Raw genomic sequence first — 24,021 nt, 5'->3', positions numbered from 1 at the left:
TATCTGGAAATATAATATAATATTCCTACATCTGCTAGTTAATATCAATACCTAACTAAAAATTTTATACTTTTGGGCTTCTCTGGCTTCATCTTTATGTCAATACTAAACCTTAGAGGTGAGAAGCCTGCAGAAAAAATTATACATAAGCCTAAAACTTAAGCAAAGCAGTTATTTTAATACATTTGCAGCAAAACTTAGGGTGAACAATTTCACCAGTCAGGTTACATATCCTAGACCCAAAGTCTCTAACAAGTCACATCACTTCTGTTTCTATATCTTCTAAACCCGCACTCCCACATGCTGCTGATGACTCTCAAACATTAATCAGTGTCTGACAAAATACACACTTATGCTACCACCTGGGTCTAAGTTGATGCAAAGAGTTTTCTCCTCCAACACAGGGAAGGGCCATATAGAATAGATACTCCCAAATTCCTTGGACTCCAGTAAGTCACCTGGGACTAATTGTGACTGTGAGGGACACTACTGGGAGGAAGCTGACAAGAGCTCCAAAAACAGCTCCAACACAGAGCTAATGAGCTTTGGCACCAGCTTCACTGGCAACATAGGGCCAACAGATTCCCCTCAGAGGCTCCATGCATTAGAATGGTAATTGCTGCCCCTACTCCCAGTTCACAAGGGCATGGCCTCCATGCTGCCCTTCCCCCTGTGGAAGGCTGTTCTCCATCCTTCTCCCACCAACATCTTCATTACAGCCCTAGGTCATTCTAAAAAGTCACAGACGCCAGCTCACTGAGGTTTTAGGATGTCCTCCTATAACCCAAAACCAACTTTAGCCTTCAGTGTCCCAATCTAGGAGGAACTGACTGGGGCTGCATCTAAATCTAGTGTAAATACCAGTTCTCCCCCTTTGGACTCCAGATGCCCTATTTCTTCTTCTAGAAATGGGAGAGATGTGCTTCAGTCCCCTGATGTGTGCACACATGGTCTCGTGGGTTCTTTGAGCATGGTCAGTATGACAGACATTCTAGTACATGTCTCATGACACTACTGAAGCTCCAAAAGCAATAGCATCACATAGACAGATTCAAAAATCCAAGATACGGAAGCAATCTAAGTGTCCATCCACAGACAAATAAATGGATAAAGAAGATGTGGTGTATACGTATATATACACAATGGAATACTACTAAGCCATTAAAAAAACAAAATTTTGCCATTGCAGCAACATGGATGGTCTTGAAGAGCATTATGCTAAGTTGTCAGAGAGCAAAAGACAATATTGCATCATGTAACTTATATGCGAAATCTAAAAAATACACCAAACTAGTGAATGTACCAAAAAATAAGTAGACTCATGGATATAGAGAGTAGCCCAGTGATTACCAATGGGGAGGGGCAATATAAGGGTGGAAGAAAAGGAGGCACAAATTATTGGGTGTAAGATAGGCTTAAGGATATACTGCACAACATGAGGAATATAGCCAATATTTTGTAACAACTGTAAATGGAAAGTAACCTTTTAATTGTATAAAAATTAAGATAAGCACCTATAAGCCATTAAATTATATTTATATTAAATAAAATCTAAATCTACAATAAATTGACAAAGGGAGCTTTAGCAATTAATAAAAAAAAATGGAAAAGCAATAAGGTCATCCAAAATTCTTGACAAAGAAGGATGAAACTTCTACACTTCTTCAAATTTTATTTTAATTAAAGTTTATATTTATAGAGATTGTAGATTAATGTATCATAAGAAACAATACAGAAATACCTCTTATACTGATTTACCAGTTTCTCGCAATGGAAGCATCTTGCAAAGGCACAGTACAATATCATAAGATAGTATGATAAACAATGTAATTATGTAATTACCGTCATGTGGTATGAATAATATAATATGATAATGTAGTAATACAATATCACAGCATATTGGCATTGATACAGTCAAGATACAGAATATTTCCATCACCACAAGAATCCTTCATGCTGTCCTCTTATAGCCACATCTGTTTCTGTCCAGCCTTTACCCTCTCCTTTTAACCTCTAGTTATTACCATCTGTTTTATCTATAATTTTAGAATTTCAAGAATTATATATAAGTAAAATCATACAGTATATTCCTTTAGGACTGTTTTCTTCATCAGTAACTTGGAATCACACACTAACACATAGTGATCATAGGCCATCACTGCCAGAGGGAAAAGCCCAAACTTAGCGAAACCTAGGGAGGAAAATAACTGGGCTGCACAGTTCCTATAAGGAATTACTTGATGTTCTGCAAGAAAATGTACCAGCATCTGAGGAACAACGCTTGTGGTATAGAGACATCAGCAACAGAGAGGTTGCTGAGAAAGAAATACATGAGTATATTAAAAAGAGTCATGCACCATGATCATCTCAGGAATGCAAAGGTAGTTTGATACCCATAACTCAATCAAGAAAAAGTTTAGTAACGACCTATCGTGATAGATGATAACTGCACTTATTGTGGTGATCATTTTGCAATATATACAAACACCAAATCACTACACTGTACAACTGAAACTAATATAATGTTGTATGTCAATTATGCCTCAGTTTTAAAGATAATTTAATCACCAAATTTTTTAAGTAAAAAAGTAAATAAAAATATACCATTCGGATGCAAATTGGTTATGCTAGAAAGGTTGTGTGTGTGTTGAGGGGTGGAAGGATCAGGAGGGCATATGTGGAAATTTTCCGTACTTTCTGCTTCACTTTGCTGTGAATTTAAAACTGCTCTAAAAGAACCAAGTTAATTAGTTGAGATTATTCTAGCTTCCACTTAGTTTGCAGAAAGCTAGAAAGGACATCAGTTCCATCTTAAAACAAGAAACGTTTCAGTGAATTACAAGATCATAACTACCCATGAAATCATTGGTTAACTGAGATTGCAAGGCAGCCAAATAGCATAAATCTCAAGAAGGATAAATCCATCCAGAAAAAGATAGGATGTGAGCTCTGACTTACATGCATCACAGTATGGAAGGAAAATAGGCCCCCAAACTAGTGAGTGAAAATTGATTCAACAAACTGCCAAAGTTCAAGTGTGGGATGTGGTGAGTACAGAATGGCTGAGAGCCATACCAAAAAGAGGAGTTCCACCAATTCTCAATGTTTTCTCCACAGATTTAGGACAGTCCTTGCAAGAATGTTGCAGGAAAGTGGAAAACCAGAGAAAGCCTTCTTCCTGGTGCAGGTCTAGGAGAATGCAGCCACAGCCACTGCAGTGAGCAGAAGGAACTCTCATACCACCAATCACCACAGAAACACAAAACTCAAACCCAGCCCGTCCCATGACTGTGTTGATTCCCATGCTATCTATAAAACATATGTCAAACTAAAGAAATGTGTCCATTTCAAGGCATTATAGTATTTATGTTAGAGTCTATTATACTATGTGAAAAACATAAGCTGTAAATCTAAATTAAAGGTCAGGTGAAAAGGCAAAAAATAAAAAAGTAAATGTCACTGAATAAAAGGTTAGCAGAAGAAAATCAGATATTTTTGTATTACAAGAACTATCACACAAGGGTTTAAAATAAGATTCATAAATACATTGACATGAATCCGCCCCTGGTGTATGTGAATTCCCCTTCCTGAACCCCCCTCCCACCTCCCTCCTCCCCTTATCCTCCCTCTAGTCAATGTATGGCAAAACCAACCAATATAATATTGTAAAATAATTAACCTCCAATAAAATAAATAAATAAATAAAAAATTTTTTAAAAGATTCATAAATAAGTTAAAAGGTCTAGAAGAAAGGATAAACATTGTCATAAATTCTTGAGAAATTTCAGTATCAAACTGCAAACTACACCGAGAAATCAAGTTGAAATGCTGGGTGTGAAGGACATGGTCAGAGAACTAATGATGGCTTATGAGTAGACTCAAAAGGATCAAAAAATGATCAGTAAGAAAAAAGATGAACCGATAGAAATTAGCGAAACTGAAGCACAAAGAGGGAAATATTATCATGATAAAAAGAGAAAAGACTCTTCCAGGACTGTGGGACAATAGCAAGCAAGCTGACATATGTGAAATTGGAAAATCCCGACAGAAAACCAGAGACAGAAGGAACACAAGAAACCCTTGAAGATACAGTGACTGAAAAAACAGTGTGAAAGAAACTGAAAGCACAAAACCAAGAAATTCAGCAAAATAAGGAAAAACAAAAACGTGGACATATGACATTCTATCTAAAAGGTAAAAAGGAATGAAGATCTAGAAGGGAGCCTGAAATAAAGTTACATCACATACAGAAGTAAAGCAGAATGCTTCTCCAAAACTATGCAAAACAGAAGACAAGGAGGTAAAGTTAAAGTAGTGAGTAGGGGGGACTGTCATCAAAGAATTCTTTGTATAGAGAAAATATCTTTTGAGAACGAAGGAGAAATAAAGACCTTTTCAAATAAATAAACCTGAATGAATATTTTCCAGCAGACCTAGATTTCAAGAAACGATAATGGAATTCTTCAGGGCTTCTTGAAGAAATAATTCCCATTATAAGGCAGGAAATCTAAAAGATAGGATTGTATATTGTATCACGTCAAAAAGTAAGAGAACTACTGAAGATTACTGGGGTCATGGGGAAAAACTAAGTGTCCAGTCTGAATAGGTTCTGTGATAAGCTAAGTAATGACCGACCTCCTGAAGATGTCTTTCCCCTGATTCTCAGAATGTGTGAATATGCTGCCTTTTATGTTAAAAGTTACTTGCACATATTTTAAATTAAGGATCTTAACATGGAGGCTATTCTGGATAATCTTAGGGGTCCCACGTAGTAAGATGGATCTTTAAGAGAGCACGGTGATGGGAACAGAGACAGCAGAAAGAGACGTGAAATGGAAGCAGAGCCTAGAGGGGTGCGATGGTGGGGGAGGGGACCTATGTATACCTATGGTTGATTCATGCTGATGTATGGCAGAAACCAACACAATATTGTAAAGCAATTATCCTCCGATTGAAAATAAATAATAAAAAAATAAAAAAATACATACAAATAAAAATATGGTAAACTGTGCTAAAAAATTAAAATATGGTAAACTGTGTTAGAGCCCTGGGTTGGGAAGATCCCCTGGAAGAGGGCATGGCAACCCACTCCAGTATTCTTGCCTGGAGAATCCCCATGGACAGAGGAGCCTGGCAGGCTATAGCCCTTGCGGTTGCAAAGAGTTGGACACGACTAAGAGACTAAGCACAGTACATAAACTGTGCTTAAGGCATATGTGGGGAGAAAGGAAATGGAGGCAGAGGATCAGACTCAGAGAAAGGTTTACTGTGCTGCTGACCTTGAAGCTGGGAGAAAGGGTGACAAGCAAAGTGAAGGCTGGTGAAGGCAAAAGAGTCATGAGATGAAGACTGCATAAGAGTCACAGATACCTCAACCAGGCACAGAAATGCCCCTTCTTAAAGCATCATGGGTATAACTGACACGCGTATACTTGTATTTTTCACTGATTTTCTTCTACTAGCTCCCCACTGGTCTCAAATGAAGCTGAAAGATAATCTTGCATCAGTGCCCTCTGTACCCTAACACTTCCTACCTGCCTGCTTCACCCTCACTACTGCCTCGATCTTCTATCTTCTCTGCGCTGCAAATGAGGCTTTGGGACATTTCTGCACTTTCATGCTCTCCTAGCTCTGCACCTTTCCCAGGTTGTCTGCACTTTGGTTTGGACTGTTGCCATCTGGATAACTTTCCCTTACTATTATGGTCTCCACTTGGATCCTTTCTCTTTTTAAGGTACAATTAAATATCAACTCTGTTTGAACACTGAGATTGTGTGTTCACAAGTAGAAGAACTGCACATCAACTGACTCAAAGAAGAGACAACGGAAGAAAGAACTTTGAGAAGTCTTCGAGGGACTGTGAAATGAGCTGCTGTCATATTCTTTCTCCCCTTTTCCCTTTATTTCTTGTACAATTACTACTTTCCCCCTTTTTATTTAGGCTTTCTCTCAGAGGTGAGGTCTACTCTAAACTAATTCAGCTCAGTAATTTACAAAGATGAGCTAGAGCCCTGTTGTGTGGAGGAGGAAGGATGGAAGAAGGTGTTTTTATGGAAACTGGAAGCTGACATCTGCACAGCTGACTCAACCATCTTGGTTCACCAAATTAAGTCTGTCTTATTTTACATCAGTGTTGGATGAGGAATCTTTCTTAACTGGATTAAATACATCTTAGAAATTTTATACATTATTTCAAATTTTATATGCCTATTTTGTGTCTAAAGTCTAGGAAAAGAGCTAATATATTTTTCATAAGTTGGAGAGTTTTAACATTTAAAAGGTACCCTGTCAAATTCTTCATAAACTGTGAGGTTAAATTACTCTCGGTTTATATTACTATCAGAAAGAGTTTGAAATGTAGCTGTTCCTGGGCCAATCCTAGCCATGTGCATATTCACCTTTAGTCATATTCTATCCAGGTAAAACAAGACCTTTACTTGACTGTTCTTCTGAGTCACCTCTGGGACCCAAATGTTGAGTTTTATCTCCAGATCTCAAAGGTCAAGCTCAAAAACATTTTTAATCAGCCTTGATAGAACTCTCTCCTCAGAACAGTAATTCATATAATTACTGGATATGGATATATATCCCACACATTACTTTTAATGAGTCTAAAAGGTAAAAATGTTTCTGTTCCCAATGAAAACACAATAAAGCTGTAAAAAATTTTGGATTAATAAGGACCAGTGATGTTATGAGCAAAAATACTATAAACATTTATACACAAGTCATTTTGTAGACAATTTTCATTTCTCTTGGGAAGATTCCTAAGAGGAAAATTGCTGGGTCATGTGGTAAGCATATGGCTAATTTTATAAAAAAAAAAAATTGCCACTTTATACCCTTAACAGAAATTGCCATTTTATACTCTTAACAGCAATGAGTTCACGTTGCTCCATATCTGTACCAGAACTCAACACTACCAGTATTCTTAATTTTAGTCAATTGAGTTGGTCACCTAGTTTTTAAAAAAGTTATGCATTTGGAAGTCAAAGCACATATTTCTAAATTTAAAAAAAGAACAAATAGTCCAAAGTAAGATCCATGAATAGGCCTATGATTACAAACAAAATGATAAAGTAAAACATGGTATTTTTTTTCATTATTCTAGGGTCATATGAATGGAGACTGCACAGTTCTATTACAGCAGTGCTTTATTTCTCTAAAGATGCTGCCATGACATAGAGATATGCCCATGTCCCACACTCTAACCCAACTAATTACCCTCCTACCCAGCATCACCAAATCCTGGTTGCCAGGGCAATAAAGTTGAAGCTTCATATCAGAGTTAAGTGGGAGAACACACAGGCAAAGCTCTTTTGTCTAAGTGATGGTCATGATTTATCAAGTCGCCACTTTTGACGTTAATCCAGATAATTGTCCTAGAAGTTTCTGCCAGGCCCCCTTCACTTCCTTATTCCTTAGACTGTAAATCATGGGGTTCAGTGCAGGCATCAAAATGGCATAGAAAACAGAGAGCAACTTCTCTTGAAGCATAGAAGGGCTGGAATTGGGCTGGATGTAAGTGAAAATGGTCATGCCATAGCACAGGACAACCACAGTGAGGTGAGAGGCGCAGGTGTGGAAGGCTTTCTGTCTCCCTTCCGTGGCCTGGATCTTCAGGATGGTGGAGATGATCCTGACGTAGGACAAGAGAATCAGGCAGAAAGGTGTCATCAGCAACACAATACTAGAAACCATGATGGCCACCTCGTTGGAGGAGGTGTCCACACAGGCCAGTCTGACCACAGCTAGGAGTTCACAGGATATGTGATCGACATACTTGTTCATGCACATGGGCAACTGAAAGGTGATGGTGGTCTGCACGAGAGAGTTGACAGAGCCGCTGACCCAGGATGTGATGGCCAGCCTGGCACAGAGCCCTCTGTGCATGATGACCGAGTATCTCAGCGGGTCGCACACAGCCACATAGCGGTCATAGGCCATCACGGCCAGCAGAACAAACTCAATCCCACCCAGGCCCAGGGAGAAGAATAACTGGGCTGCACAGCTCACGTAGGGGATCCCTTTATGTTCCGCAAGAAAATGCACCAGCATCTGAGGGACGATGGTTGTGGCATAGGAGGCATCAACAAGGGAGAGGTTGGTGAGAAAGAAATACATGGGAGTGTGGAGTCGGCGGTCCAGTCTGATCAGAAGAACAATGAGGACGTTCCCCAGCACGGTCAGCAGGTAAGCGACTGAGAACAGGATGAAGAGAGCGACCTGAGTGTCCCAGTCACTGGACAGGCCGAGGAGAATGAATTCTCTCACCCAAGTCTGGTTATCTGCTCCCATATAAAACAGAGGATTATTGATCTGCAGAGAGAGTCAGAAATAACAGATGCTGTTGAATTAAAGAATCATAAGAATAACTTCTTAGAAGAATGCTTAACATAATGATTGGCCAACCTTGACCAGATATTCTAGATCATTTATGGACTAAGAAGACAGGCCTGATTCTACTATGTATTGTATCTACTCTACATAAGAGACAGGCTAGCCCTTTCCTCTGGACATGATGTGATCTCCTAGAGTCAGTTAAAGCCTTGGAAATAATGCTGAGTGATTTTTGGAAGCTCTGTATCTTTCTAAGTTACCGCAATTTCCAGAGAGGAGAGAACTGCAGATGACAATGGGAAGTAAAATGATTAACAATGAAGGTAAACATGGTCTGAAGTTCACAGACTTCCCTCTATGTACCTACTACACAAAATATGGTAAAATGTATAAATAAAATGTTTTTAAAGGATTTGTAAGAGGCAGATATATAACAAGTAAGACTGGCAAATGATAGAAAAATCTGGAATTTGAGAACCTGAATGTAAATCTTTATGACTTACTAGATGCTTGATTAGGTTAGCAATTTAAACTTTTGCATACCATTTGCTAATGCTGCATAACTTAAAAGGGTATGTATGGGTCAAGAGCATGGGGAAAGTATTTTATAAACGGACTTGTCATCGTCCTTAAGTAGTAGCACTCTACCAGGCATAGCACGAGCTCTGACCTGTGAGAGACAGAGTATCCAATGTGGTGCTTTCCTCATGTTCCCTGCACAGTTTCAGCCATGAAGATAAACGAAGTAAAACCTTGAATAGATTTGAAGTCTAAGAAGTTGGCTTGAATGCTTTGAAACTCCAGGCAATTATGAGTCTTTGAGATTTGGTGTCTTCCATCTTTGGAAGGGGGAAGAGGGCAATTTTATCTTGTTCTTTTTATTTTTCTGCCCTATTTTTTTACTCATTCTGACTTTCTCTTTTTATTTTCCTATGGAATATACATAGCCTGTATATATGATTTAGCGTGTATATATGACCTCAGTAAAACTGATAGTATGAAAATATCACTTTAAGCTTCCTAGTATTAAAAGAGGAAAACAAATCTTAACTTTTCTTGAGTATTTAGCAGATCTGCATAATAAGTAGATATTTTGTTTTTGAATGATTTCACAAACATGGATGAAGTGCCATCTTCCCTGGATATTGGAATTGCAATTGTGAATATTACCCTTCCCCTCTCAAATTGTAGTGCTGGGGAAGACTCTTGACCAAGGAAATCAAACCGGTCAATTCTAAAGGAAATCAATCCTGAATATTCATTGGAAGAATTGATGTTGAAGCTGAAGCTCCAATACTTTGGTCACCTGATGTGAAGCACTGATTCACTGAAAAAGACCCTGATGGATGCTGGGAAGGATTTAAGGCAATAGCGGAAGGGTCTGGCAGAGGATGAGATGGTTAGATAGCATCACTGACTCAATGACATGAGTTTGAACAAACTCTGGGAGGTAGTAGACAACAGCTGCTGCTGCTAAGTTGCTTCAGTCATGTCCGACTCTGTGCAACCCCATAGACGGCAGCCCACCAAGCTCTTCCACCCCTGGGATTCTCCAGGCAAGAACCCTGGAGTGGGTTGCATTTCCTTCTCCAATGCGTGAAAGTGAAAAGTGAAAGTGAAGTCGCTCAGCAACCCTATGGACTGCAGCCTTTCAGGCTCCTCCATCCATGGGATTTTCCAGGCAAGAGGACTGGAGTGGCGTGCCATTGCCTTCTCCAAGTAGACAACAGAGGAGTACATTATCTGTTCCCCTCTGCGCTGTACAAGCTGCCTGGAGAGCATGCAGCCCAACTCTCCCTGTGTTCCTCTTACTCACCGGCACATCTCTCTGCTCCAGCCCTCACATGATTACACATGAAGGTCAGCATCACATGTGAGGGAAAGTGTGACTTTTAAAGCCTAATAGTTCCTGCTTTGAATCTACAATCGACTCTTGAAGAATGAGGAGCTGAGGGTGCCCCGTCTTGGTGCAGTTGAATATCCAAGTGTAATTTACAGACAGCCCTCTGCATTCCCATTTCCTCCACATCAGCAGACTCAGTCATACTTTCATGGTGCAGTACTGTATCATTTACTGTACTGTAGTATTTACACTGAAAATATCTGCATAAAAGGAGACCCACGCAATGCAAAGTTGCAAAGCTCAAGGGTCAACAAATTCCTTTTGAACCTCCCTTATTCAGCTTGTGTCTACTGGAAAGCAGCCAATAGTCCTTCACCAGATTGATCATTCTAAATTGCAAATTTAATCATAGCCTTAAATAGCTAACAGATCTTCTGATATGTAATTGCTTACAGAATTAAGACATCCTGAGTAGAAGAATCATTATATTTTACATTAATTGTAGTATTCAATATCCTGTGCAAGTTTTAGAGCAAAGCATTCTATTATTAAGACTCTACTAATACTTAAACACTTATTATGGATAAGTTGGCAAATTACATTTAACGCATCAAAGAGTGGGTTTATTTCTAAAATCCATTGTTTTGTTTTTAGGATTAGTTAAATTTTAATGCAATGATGTCCAAATATTCCTGGTTCCTATAGTCATAGAGTCCTTCCTTAGACACCTAGTAGATTAAGAAAATAGATACAGCATCGGTATTTATTCCTTTTATACTGAGTGTCTTCCTTGTGAAAAGTTTAGACATAATTATTCTAAATGAGATTTTAAAATATGAATTAATTGAATTCATTGTGCTCTTTTAAAATAGGTCATGAAACACTAGAAAACAGAGACCCTTAGAAATGGGTTGGGGGGGGCGGATGAGGAACACAGAAATTATAGGAAAAATCACATATGATGTTTAGAGAGCAAAGACCAATTATTCATTGTTAAAATATAAACTTTGGTGACCCTGATTAAAAGTATCTCCATATGCCTTCTCCCACTAGTCCAGTTATTAATAAAACAAATAGAACCAAAATGCCTTTGCTCTATGACAAAAAATGTGGAAACCGAAAATGAGTTTTAAGATTCCTAATACAACATATTTTATGTAACTTAATACAACTAACTAGTTCAATTTAGTCAGTTATGATTTTTTGTTTAAAGAAAGAAAAAGTGTCCATTTAAGCTTAAACCTATTTGATTCTAAACAGAATCTATGGGATTCTAAACAGTCCTGGACAGGACAAGTGAAAGTCCTGAGGACAGAATCAGAATTCTCAACTGTGGGTCCCACATACTTATATACCTGCAGATATGTTCCTTTCATGCTGATCAAAAAAAGTAAGTCATACCTTTATAAAGCTGAGCTGTCCATAGGCACGGCACTTTCATTTAAAGAAAGAGTTTTCTGACTTGTAACTCAAGAACTGATTGATGTAGACATTGAGTGTATCCATCTTGAGAAGTAGTATCTGCGTCATCTCCATGTAGGGAAACGGAGAGCCCAGGGCCCTTTGGGTGCTTGATTTCTCAAGAATGGGTTTGACATGCTAACTTAATTATTTTTTCTCTTTGGGTTAACCTCTTAAGCCTGATATGGTTACTTGAGTTTTCACTTAGTCAAGTCCAATGTCTTAAATTCAGTTTCTCAAACATGTGCAATCTAGCATTCACTTTTAGTGAAATATCTTTATGGTTTCATTATGAGAATTCTCACCTTCTTTATATGTCTTCTCCCCTGTTGCTAAGACTAGGGTTCTCTTGAAGTCAAGTTCCCTCTGTCAGGCAAGTCACCACAGTGCAGTCTCTGCAGCCAATTTTAGAGAAACCAACCCTAGGGTGAGAGTTAGGAGGCCTAGACCTAACTCCAAACCTATCCCTACATGCTAAGGGTCTTTGCACAAACCATTAATTGCTTTACATTTTAATTTGCCTGTTATCAAAAGGAAAAGCATAGTATCACGAGTATCAAACTCTTCACAAATAATTGAGACAGGAGACTTTAAAGCAATTTATCTTTTCTTGTCTAAAAATGTAATGTGCTAGTATTCCCGCCATCTGTTTGTCAATACTAATATCTAACTAAAGGTTTCATTAAGTGTCTTCATCTCTTTGTATCAGTTCCAAACCTGGGAGAAGTCTGCTGAAAAATATCATATCCAAGCCTCTTGCCTTTGCAAAGCAGAATTATTTTACTATATACTTTTGCTATGATACTTAGAATAAGAAGAGCTCGCCAGCCATGTTTCATATCACTCTCATCCCTAATCCAAAATCTTTAACAAATCACCTCAATTCTGTTTCTATATCTTCTAAACCCACACTCCCACATGCTGCTGATGACTCTCAAACATTAATCAGCGTCTGACAAAATACACACTTATGCTACCACCTGTGTCTAAGTTGATGTAAAGAGTTTTCTCCTCCAACACAGGGAAGGGCCATATAGAATAGATACTCCCAAACTCCTTGGGCTCCAGTAAGTCACCTGGGACTAATTGTGACTGTGAGGGACACTACTGGGAGGAAGCTGACAAGAGCTCCAAAAGCAGCTCCAACAGAGACCTAATGAGCTTTGGCACCAGCTTCACTGGCAATGCAGGACCAATGGATTCCCCTCAGGGGCCTCATGCATTAGAATGGTAATTGCTATTCCCACTCCCAATTTAAAAGGGCAGGGTCCATGCTGCCATTCCCCCTATGGAAGGCTATTCTCTATCCTTTTCCCACCAACATCTTCATTACAGCCCTAGGTCATTCTAAAAAGTCACAGAAGCCAGCTCACTGAGATTTTAGGATGTTCTCCCATTACCCAAACCAAACTTTAACCATCAGTCTCCCAATCTAGGAAGAACTGACAGGGACTGCATCTAAATCTAGTGTAAATACCAATTCTCCCCCGTTGAGTTCCAGAAGCCTTTATTTCTTCTCCTAGAGACAGGAGTGATGTGCTTCAGCCCCCTAATGTATGCACACATGGTCTCGTGGGTTCTGTGAGCATAGCCAGTATGACGGACATTCTAGTACATGTCTCATGACACTACTTAAGCTCCAAAAGCAATAGCATCACATAGATTTAAAAATCCAAGATAGGAATGTGTCCATCCACAGATGAACAGATAAAGAATATGCGGTATATATGTAGAAGTATATATATACAATAGAATACTACTCAGCACAAATAAAACCAAAATTTTGCCATTTGCAGCAATATGGATGGTCTTGAAGAGCATTATACTAAGTCAAGTCAGACAGCAAAGGACAAATATTGCATCATGTTACTTACATGTGAAATCTAAAAAATACAACAAACTAGTGAATATACCAAAAAGTAAGCAGACTCACAAACATGCAGAACAATCCAGTGGTCACCAGTGGGAGAAATGGGGAGGGGCATTATAGGAGTGTAGGAAAAGGAGGGACAAATTATTGGGTGTAAGATAGGTTTTTCCAATGAGTCAGTTCTTCACATCAAGTGGCCAAAGGATTAGAGCTTCAGCTTCAGCATCAGTCCTTCCAGTGAAGATTCAGGACTGATTTCCTTTAGAATGGGCTGGTTGGGTCTCCTTGCAGTCCAAGGGACTCTCAAGAGTCTTCTCCAACACCACAGTTCAAAAGCATCAATTCTTCGCTGCTCAGCTTTCATTATAGTCCAACTCTCACAACCATACATGACTAATGGAAAAACATAGATTTGACTAGATGGAACATTGTTGGTAAAATAATGTCTCTGCTTTTTAATATGCTATCTAGGTTGTTCATAGCTTTTCTTCCAAGGAGCAAGCATCTTTTAATTTCATGGCTGCACTCACCATCTGCACTAATTTTGGAGCCCCAAAAAACAAAGCCTGTCACTGTTTCCATTGTTTCCCCATATATTTGCCATGAAGTGATAAGACGGATATCATGAACTTAGTTTTCTGAATGTTGAGTTTTAAGCCAAGTTTTTCACTCTCCTTTTTCACTTTCATCAAGAGGCTCTTTAGTTCTTCTTTGCTTTCTGCCATAAGGGTGGTTTCATTTGTGTAACTGAGGTTATTGATATTTCTCTTGGCAATCTTGATTCCAGCTTGTGCTTCATCTAGCCCAGCATTTCGCATGATGTAAGCTAGTGGTGGTGATGGAATTCCAGTTGAGCTATTTCAAATCCTGAAAGATGATGCTGTGAAAGTGCTGCACTCGATATGCCAACAAATTTGGAAAACTCAGCAGTGGCCACAGGACTGGAAAAGGTCAGTCTTCATTCCAATCCCAAAGAAAGGCAATGCCAAAGAATGCTCAAACTACTGGACAATTGCACTCATCTCACACACTAGTAAATTCATGCTCAATATTCTCCAAGCCAGGCTTCAGCAATATGTGAACTGTGAACTCCCAGATGTTCAAGCAGGTTTTAGAAAAGGCAGAGGCACCAGAGATCAAATTGCCAACATCTGCTGGAACATGGAGAAAGCAAGAGAGTTCCAGAAAAACATCTATTTCTGCTTTTTTGACTATGCCAAAGCCTTTGACTGTGTCGATCACAATAAACTGTGGAAAATTCTGAAAGAGATGGGCATACCAGACCACCTGACCTGCCTCTTGAGAAACCTGTATGCAGGTCAGGAAGCAACAGTCAGAACTGGACATGGAACAACCGATTGGTTCCAAATAGGAAAAGGAGTGCATCAAGGCTGTATATTGTCACCTTGCTTATTTAACTTCTATGCAGAGTACATCCTGAGGAACACTGGGCTGGAAGAAGCACAAGCTGGAATCAAGATTGCTGGGAGAAATATCAATAACCTCAGATATGCAGATGACACTACCCTTATGGCAGAAAGTGAAGAGGAACTCAAAAGCCTCTTGATGAAAGTGAAAGAGGAGAGTGAAAAGGTTGGCTTGAAGCTCAACATTCAGAAAACAAAGATCATGGCATCTGGTCCCATCATTTCATGGGAAATAGATGGGAAAACAGTGGAAACAGTGTCAGACTTTATTTTTTTGGGCTCCCAAATCACTGCGGATGCTGATTGCAGCCATGAAATTAAAAGACGCCTTCTCCTTGGAAGGAAAGTTATGACCAACCTTGATAGTATATTAAAAAGCAGAGACATTACTTTGCCAACCAAGGTCCGTCTAGTCAAGGTTATGGTTTTTCCCGTGGTCAGGTATGGATGTGAGAGTTGGACTGTGAAGAAAGCTGATCGCCGAAGAATTGATGCTTTTGAACTGTGGTGCTGGAGAAGACTCTTAAGAGTCCCTTGTACCTCAAGGAGTTCCATCCAGTCCATTCTAAGGGAGATCAATCCTGGGTGTTCATTGGAAGGACTGATGCTAAAGCTGAAACTGCAGTACTTTGGCCACCTCATGCGACCAGTTGACTCACTGGAAAAGACTCTGATGCTGGGAAAGGTTGGGGGCGGGAGGAGAAGGGGACGACCGAGGATGAGATGGTTGGATGGCATCACCGACTCTGTGGACATGAGTTTGAGTGAACTCTGGGAGTTGGTGATGGATAGGGAGGCCTGGCGTGCTTTGATTCATGGGGTCGCGGAGAGTCGGACACGACTGAGCGACTGAACTGAGCTGAACTGAACTCTATATATAGGTTAAATAAGCAGGGTGACAATATACAGCCTTGACATACTCCTTTCCCGATTTGGAACCAGTCTATTGTTCCATGTCTAGTTCTAACTATTGCTTCTTGACCTGCATACAGCAGGCAGGTCAGGTAGTCTGGTATTCCCATCTCTTGAAGAATTTTCCAGGAGAAGGAACAAGATGGAGGAGGAATAGGATGGCGAGACCACACTCTCCCCCACAAATTCATCAAAAGATCATTTGAACGCAGAGTAGAGTCCACAAAACAACTTCTGAATGCTGGCAGAGGACATCAGGCACACAGAAAAGCAGCCCATTGTCTTCAAAAGGAGGTAGGAAAAACATAAAAGATAAAAAGAGAGACAAAAGAAGTAAGGATGGAGCTCCATCCCAGGAAGGGAGTTTTTAAAAAGAGAGAAGTTTCAAACACCAGGAAACACTCTCACTGGCAAATCTGTGGCGAGCCTTGGAACCTCAGAGCGCCACATAACCCTCTTTTTTTTTTAAGATTTTTTTTAAAACCCACAGATAACCCGCTAAACGGTCACTCCTAGCGGAGAAGCAGTGCAGACTCCTGCATACGCCATTATCAAGCAGGGGCTGGGCAGGGAGGAGCCAGCTGAACTGCTTAGAGAGAGGACTGGGCTTGAATGCTGAGAGAACAATCTGAGAGAACTGGGGATAGCAAAGCAGACTGGGATAGCTTCCCCACGAAAAGGTGGAAAGCTCTAACCTAAGACCCTGCCACCCCCACTCACAGAACAAAGGACTGAGCAGAGCCAGCCGGCTGCGGTCAGCCCATCACCCATCCCCCCACCGAGACAGACAAGGGAGGGCAGCCAGAGCCGGAGGGGGCAACCGCAGCCCCAGAAAAGCATCCGATACCAAACTGCAGGCAGGCTTCATTGCTAATCAAGACTTCTTGGGCTCAGGCCAGTCGATATCCGCCTGAGAAGGTACGCCGGTTGTACACCCAGAAAACCGAGTGGCAGGGACTGGGGAGGCGATAAGTCACAGCAACCGTGCTTGCCAAACACCCGGTCACCTGAGTTGCTCGGACCAGGGAAGGCACAAAACGCAGGCCCAACCAAGTCTGCGCCTTTGTGGAGTACCTGAGAACCTGAACTTTAGCCACTCAGACCTGGGAAGTGCATACAACCCAGCACCGGCCTCAGACAGTTCCCGGCAGAGCAACCTAGAGCCTGTGCAGTGTAGACTGGGACAGCAGACGTGCTATGAGCGCAGCAAACCCAGTGTGGCCGAGACACTGCGAGCACTCCCCACAGATGCCAGAGATATTTGTCTGCAGTGTTCCTCCCTTCCCAGAACAGAACTGAACAACTGAGCCTTTTAAAAAGTGTCCACCCGCACCCTAGTGTCAGGGCAGAAATTAGACACTGAAGAGACCAGCAAACAGAAGCTAAAACAGAGGGAACCACCTTGGAAATGACAGATAGAGTAGTCTAGAGGCTACTCCAAGAATAAGACCAAAAACCAGAGGCAAGAGGCTTAAGCCCGAATCCTGAGAACACCAGAGGACTCCTGACTCGAGGGACCATTAATCGATAGGAGGTCATCAAACGTCTCCATACCTACACTAAAACCAAGCACCACCCAAGGGTCAACAAGTTCCAGAGCAAGACATACCATGCAAATTCTCCAGCAACACAGGAAAATAGCCCTGAGCTTCAATATACAGGCTGCTCAAAGTCACTCCAAACCCACTGACATCTCATAACTCATTACTGGACACTTCATTGCACTCCAGAGAGAAGAAATCCAGCTCTACCCACCAGAACACCGACACAAGCTTCCCTAACCAGGGAACCTTGACAAGTCACCTGTCCAACCCCACACACAGGGAGGAAACTACATAATAAAGAGAACTCCACAAGCTGCCAGAAGAGGGAAAGGCCACCCCAAGCAAAGCAATATAAGCAAGATGAAGAGGCAGAGAAATACCCAGCAAGTAAAGGAACAAGAGAAATGACCACCAACACAAACAAAAGAGGGAGATATAGGGAATCTACCTGATAAATAATTTTGAATTTTGATGGTGAAAATGATTCAAAATCTTGAAAGCAAAATGGAGTTACAGATAAATAACCTGGAGAAAAGGATTGAGAAGATGGAAGAAAGGTTTAATAAGGACTTAGAGGAAATAAAAAAGAGGCAATATACAATGAATAATGCAATAGATGAGATCAGAAACACTCTGGAGGGAACAAACAGTAGAAGAACAGAGACAGAAGACAGGATAAGCGAGCTAGAAGATAGAATTGTAGAAATAAATGAAACAGAGGAAAAAAGAAAAACGAATTAAAAGAAATGAGGACAATATTAGAGACCTCTGGGACAATGTTAAATGCTCCAACATTCGAATCATAGGAGTCCCAGAAGAAGACAAAAAGAAAGACCATGAGAGAATACTTGAGGAGATAATAGTTGAAAACTTCCCTAAAATGGGGAAAGAAATAATCACCCAAGTCCAAGAAACCCAGAGAGTCCCCAACAGGATAAACCCAAGGCGAAATACTCCAAGACACATATTAATCAAATTAATAAAGATCAAACACAAAGAACAAATATTAAAAGCAGCAAGGGAAAAGCAGCAAATAACACACAAGGGGATTGCCATAAGGATAACAGCTGATCTTTCAACAGAAACTCTTCAGGCCAGGAGGGAATGGCAAGACATACTTCAAGTGATGTAGGAAAACAACCTACAGCCCAGATTACTGTACCCAGCAAGGATCTCATTCAAATATGAAGGAGAAATCAAAAGCTTTACAGACAAGCAAAACCTGAGAGATTTCAGCATCACCAAACCAGCTCTCCAACAAATGCTAAAGGATCTTCTCTAGACAGGAAACACAGAAAGGGTGTATAAACTCGAACCCAAAGCAATAAAGAAAATGGCAACAGGATCATACTTATCAATAATTACCTTAAACATAAATGGGTGGAATGCCCCAACCAAAAGACAAAGGCTGGCTGAATGGATACAAAAACAAGACTCCCATATATGTTGTTTACAAGAGACCCATCTCAAAATGAGGGACACATACAGACTGAAAGTGAAGGGCTGAAAAAGATATTCCATGCAAATAGAGACCAAAAGAAAGCAGGAGTAGCAATACTCATATCAGATAAAATAGACTTTAAAACAAAGGTTGTGAAAAGAGACAAGAAGGAAACTGCATAATGATCAAAGGATCAATTCAAGAAGAAGATATAATAATTATAAATATTTATGCACCTAACATAGGAGCACCGCAATATGTAAGACAATTACTAACAAGTGTGAAAGGGGAAATTAATGACAATGCAATAATAGTGGGAGATTTTAATACCCCACTTACATCTATGGATAGATCAACTAAACAGAAAATTAACAAGGAAACACAAACTTTAAATGATACAATAGACCAGTTAGACCTAATAGATACCTATAAGACATTTCACCCCAAAACAATGAATTTCACCTTTTTCTCAAGCACACACGGAACCTTTTCCAGGATAGATCACATCCTGGGCCATAAATCTAGCCTTGGTAAATTCAAAAAAAATCGAAATCATTCCAAGCATCTTTTCTGACCACAATGCAGTAAGATAAGATCTCAATTACGGGAGAAAAACCATTAAAAATGCCAACATATGGAGGCTGAGCAACACGCTGCTGAATAATGAACAAATCATAGAAGAAATCAAAAGAGAAATCAAAATATGCATAGAAGTGAATGAAAATGAAAACACAACAACCCAAAACCTCTGGGACACTGTAAAAGCAGTGCTAAGAGGGAAGTTCATAGCAACACAGGCACACCTCAAGAAACAAGAAAAAAGTCAACTAAATAACCTAACTCTACATCTAAAGCAATTAGAAAAGGAAGAAATGGAGAACCCCAGGGTCAGTAGAAGGAAAGTAATCATAAAAATTAGGGCAGAGATAAATGCAAAAGAAACAAAAGAGACCATAGCAAATATCAACAAAGCCAAAAGCTGGTTCTTTGAGAAGGTAAATAAAATTGACAAACCGCTAGCCAGACTCCTCAAGAAACAAAGGGAGAAGAACCAAATCAATAAAATTAGAAATGAAAATGGAGAGATCACAACTGACAACACAGAAATACAAAGGATTATTAGAGAATACTATCAGCAATTATATGGCAATAAAATGAATAACCTGGAAGAAATGGACAAATTCCTGGAAAAGTACAACTTTCCAAAACTGAACCAGGAAGAAATAGAAAATCTGAACAGACCCATCACAAGCATGGAACTAGAGGCTGTAATCAGAAATCTTCCAGCAAACAAAAGCCCAGGTCCAGACGGCTTCACAGCTGAATTCTACCAAAAATTTAGAGAAGAGCTAACACCTATTCTACTCAAACTCTTCCACAAAATTGCTGAGGAAGGGAAACTTCCAAACTCATACTATGAGGCCACCATCACCCTAATCCCAAAACCTGGTAAAGACCCCACAAAAAAAGAAAACTACAGGCCAATATCACTGATGAACATAGATGCAAAAATCCTCAACAAAATTCTAGCAATCAGAATCCAACAACACATTAAGAAGATCATACATCATGACCAAGTGGGCTTAATCCCAGGAATGCAAGGATTCTTCAATATCCGCAAATCAATCAACGTAATACACCACATTAACAAACTGAAAACTAAAAATCATATGATTATCTCAATAGATGCAGAGAAAGCCTTCGACAAAATTCAACATCCATTTATGATAAAAACCCTCCAGAAAGTGGGAATAGAAGGGACATACCTCAACATAATAAAAGCTATATATGACAAACCCACAGCAAACATTATCCTCAATGGTGAAAAACTGAAAGCATTTCCCCTAAAGTCAGGAACAAGACAAGGGTGCCCACTCTCACCACTACTATTCAACATAGTGCTGGAAGTTTTGGCTACAGCAATCAGAGCAGAAAAAGACATAAAAGGAATACAAATTGGAAAAGAAGAAGTAAAACTTTCACTGTTTGCTGATGACATGATCTTCTACACAGAAAACCCTAAAGACTCTACCAGAAAACTCCTAGAGCTAATCAATGAATACAGTAAAGTTGCAGGATATAAAATCAACACACAGAAATCCCTTGCATTCCTATACACTAATAATGAGAAAATAGAAAGAGAAATAAGGAAACTATTCCATTCACTGTGGCAACGAAAAGAATTAAATACTTAGGAATATATCTACCTAAGGAAACAAAAGACTTGTACATAGAAAACTATAAAACACTGCTGAAAGTAATCAAAGAGGACACTAATAGATGGAGAAATATACTGTGTTCGTGGATTGGAAGAATAAATATTGTAAAAATGAGTATACCACCCAAAGTAATTTATACATTCAATGCAATCCCTATCAAGCTACCAAAGATATTTTTCACAGAACTAGAACAAATAATCTCACAATTTGTATGGAAATACAAAAAACCTTGAATAGCAAAAGCAATCTTGAGGAAGAAGAATGGAACTGGGGGAATTAACCTGCTGGACTTCAGGCTCTACTACAAAGCCACAGTCATCAAGACAGTATGGTACTGGCATAAAGACAGAAATATAGATCAATGGAACAAAATAGAAAGCCCAGAGATAAATCCATGCATCTATGGACACCTTATCTTTGACAAAGGAGGCAAGAATATAAAATGGAGAAAAGACAGTCTCTTTAACAAGTGGTGCTGGGAAACTGGTCAGCCACTTGTAAAAGAATGAAACTAGAACACTTCCTAACACCATACACCAAAATAAACTAAAAATGGATTAGAGAGCTAAATGTAAGACCAGAAACTATAAAACTCCTAGAGGAGAACGTAGGCAAAACAATCTCCAAAATAAATCACAGCAGGATCCTCCAAGACCCACCTCCCAGAATACTGGAAATAAAAGCAAAAATAAACAAATGGGACCTAATTAAAATCAAAAGCTTCTGCACAGCAAAGGAAACTATCAGTTCAGTTCAGTCGCTCAGTCGTGTCTGACTCTCCGCGACCTCATGAATCACAGCACGCCAGGCCTCCCTGTCCATCACCAACTCCCAGAGTACACTCAAACTCATGTCCACAGAGTTGGTGATGCCATCCAGTCATCTCACTCTCAGTCGTCCCCTTCTCCTCCCGCCCCCAACCATTCCCAGCATCAGAGTATTTTCCAGTGAGTCAACTCGTCGCATGAGGTGGCCAAAGTAATGCAGTTTCAGCTTTAGCATCAGTCCTTCCAATGAACACCCAGGATTGATCTCCTTTAGAATGGACTGGTTGGATCTCCTTGCAGTACAAGGGATTCTCAAGAGTTTTCTCCAACACCACAGTTCAAAAGCATCAATTCTTCAGCGATCAGCTTTCTTCACAGTCCAACTCTCACATCCATACATGACCACAGGAAAAACCATAGCCTTGACTAGATGGACCTTGGTTGGCAAAGTAATGTCTCTGCTTTTTAATATACTATCAAGGTTGGTCATAACTTTCCTTCCAAGGAGAAGGCGTCTTTTAATTTCATGGCTGCAATCAGCATCCACAGTGATTTTGGAGCCCAAAAAAATAAAGTCTGACACTGTTTCCACTGTTTTTCCACCTATTTCCCATGAAGTGATGGGACCAGATGCCATGATCTTTGTTTTCTGAATGTTGAGCTTCAAGCCAACCTTTTCACTCTCCTCTTTCGCTTTCATCAAGAGGCTTTTGAGTTCCTCTTCACTTTCTGCCATAAGGGTAGTGTCATCTGCATATCTGAGGTTATTGATATTTCTCCCAGCAATCTTGATTCCAGCTTGTGCTTCTTCCAGCCCAGCGTTCCTCAAAGGAAACTGTAAGTAAGGTGAAAAGACAGCCTTCAGAATGGGAGAAAATAATAGCAAATGAAGCAACTGATAAAGGATTAATCTCCAAAATATACAAGCAGCTCCTGCAGCTCAATTCCAGAAAAATAAATGACCCAATCAAAAAATGGGCCAAAGAACTAAACAGACATTTCTCCAAAGAAGACATACAGATGGCTAACAAACACATGAAAAAATGCTCAACCTCCCTCATAATCAGAGAAATGCAAATCAAAACCACAGTGAGATACCATTTCACATCAGTCAGAATGGCTGCTATCCAAAAGTCTACATGCAATAAATACTGGAGAGGGTGTGGAGAGAAGGGAACCCTCATACACTGTTGGTGGGAATGCAAACTAGTACAGCCACTATGGAGAACAGCCTGAAGATTCCTCAAAAAACTGGAACTAGAACTGCCATATGATCCAGCAATCACACTCCTGGGCATACACACCGAGGAAACCAGAATTGAAAGAGACACATGTACTCCAATGTTCATCGCAGCACTGTTTATAATAGCCAGGACATGGAAGCAACCTAGATGTCCATCTGCAGACGAATGGATAAGAAAGCTGTGGTACATATACACAATGGAGTATTACTCAGCCATTAAAAAGAATGCATTTGAATCAGTTTTAATGAGGTGGATGAAACTGAAGCCTATTATACAGAGTGAAGTAAGCCAGAAAGAAAAACACCAATACAGAATACTATCGCATATATATGGAATTTAGAAAGATGCAAATGATAACCCTGTATACGAGACAGCAAAAGAGACACAGATGTATAGAACAGTCTTTGGGACTCTGTGGGAGAGGGTGAGGGTGGGATGATTTGGGAGAATGGCATTGAAACATGTATATTATCATATGTGAAATGAATCACCAGTTCAGGGTCAATGCATGTTACAGGATGCTCGGGGCTGGTGTGCGGAGATGACCCTTAGGGAGGATAAAGGGAGGAGGGAGGTGGGAGGGAGGTTCAGGAGGGGGAACTCATGTACACCCGGGGCGGATTCATGTCAATGTATGGCAAAACCAACCAATATAATATTGTAAAATAATTAGCCCCAATAAAAAATTAAAAAAAAAAATTTCCATAGTTTGTGATCCACACAGTCAAAGGGTTTGGTATAGTCAATAAAGCAATAGTAGATGTTTTTTTTGGAACTCTCTTGCTTTTTCAATGATCCAACAGATGTTGGCAATTTGATCTCTGGTTCCTCTACCTTTTCTAAATCCAGCTTGAACATCTGGAAGTTCATGTTTCATGTACTATTGAAGCCTGGCTTGGAGAATTTTGAGCATTATTTTGCTAGCGTGTGAGATGAGTGCATTTGTGCGGTAG

At 40.0% G+C, this 24,021-nt stretch overlaps 1 protein-coding gene across 1 annotated transcript; it reads right to left on the bottom strand.

Moving 5' to 3' along the window:
• Nucleotides 1-7,344: 7,344 nt before the first annotated feature.
• On the bottom strand, nucleotides 7,345-8,298 carry LOC129552147 (olfactory receptor-like protein OLF3). The gene has a single exon (XM_055420312.2). It carries the CDS (start codon nucleotides 8,296-8,298, stop codon nucleotides 7,345-7,347), a length of 954 nt encoding a protein of 317 aa, XP_055276287.2.
• Between the last annotated feature and the right edge of the window lie 15,723 nt (nucleotides 8,299-24,021).

This window comes from Moschus berezovskii, chromosome 3 (genome assembly GCF_049115385.1).
Source record: "Moschus berezovskii isolate FMDL1 chromosome 3, NW_MosBer_1.0, whole genome shotgun sequence".
Taxonomy (NCBI): domain Eukaryota; kingdom Metazoa; phylum Chordata; class Mammalia; order Artiodactyla; family Moschidae; genus Moschus; species Moschus berezovskii.
This window is presented reverse-complemented; position numbering and strand designations above follow the sequence as displayed.

What these genes read in the sequence shown, in the direction of transcription:
- LOC129552147 (XM_055420312.2), bottom strand. Translation starts at nt 8,298, where the DNA reads ATGGGAGCAGATAACCAGACTTGGGTGAGAGAATTCATTCTCCTCGGC.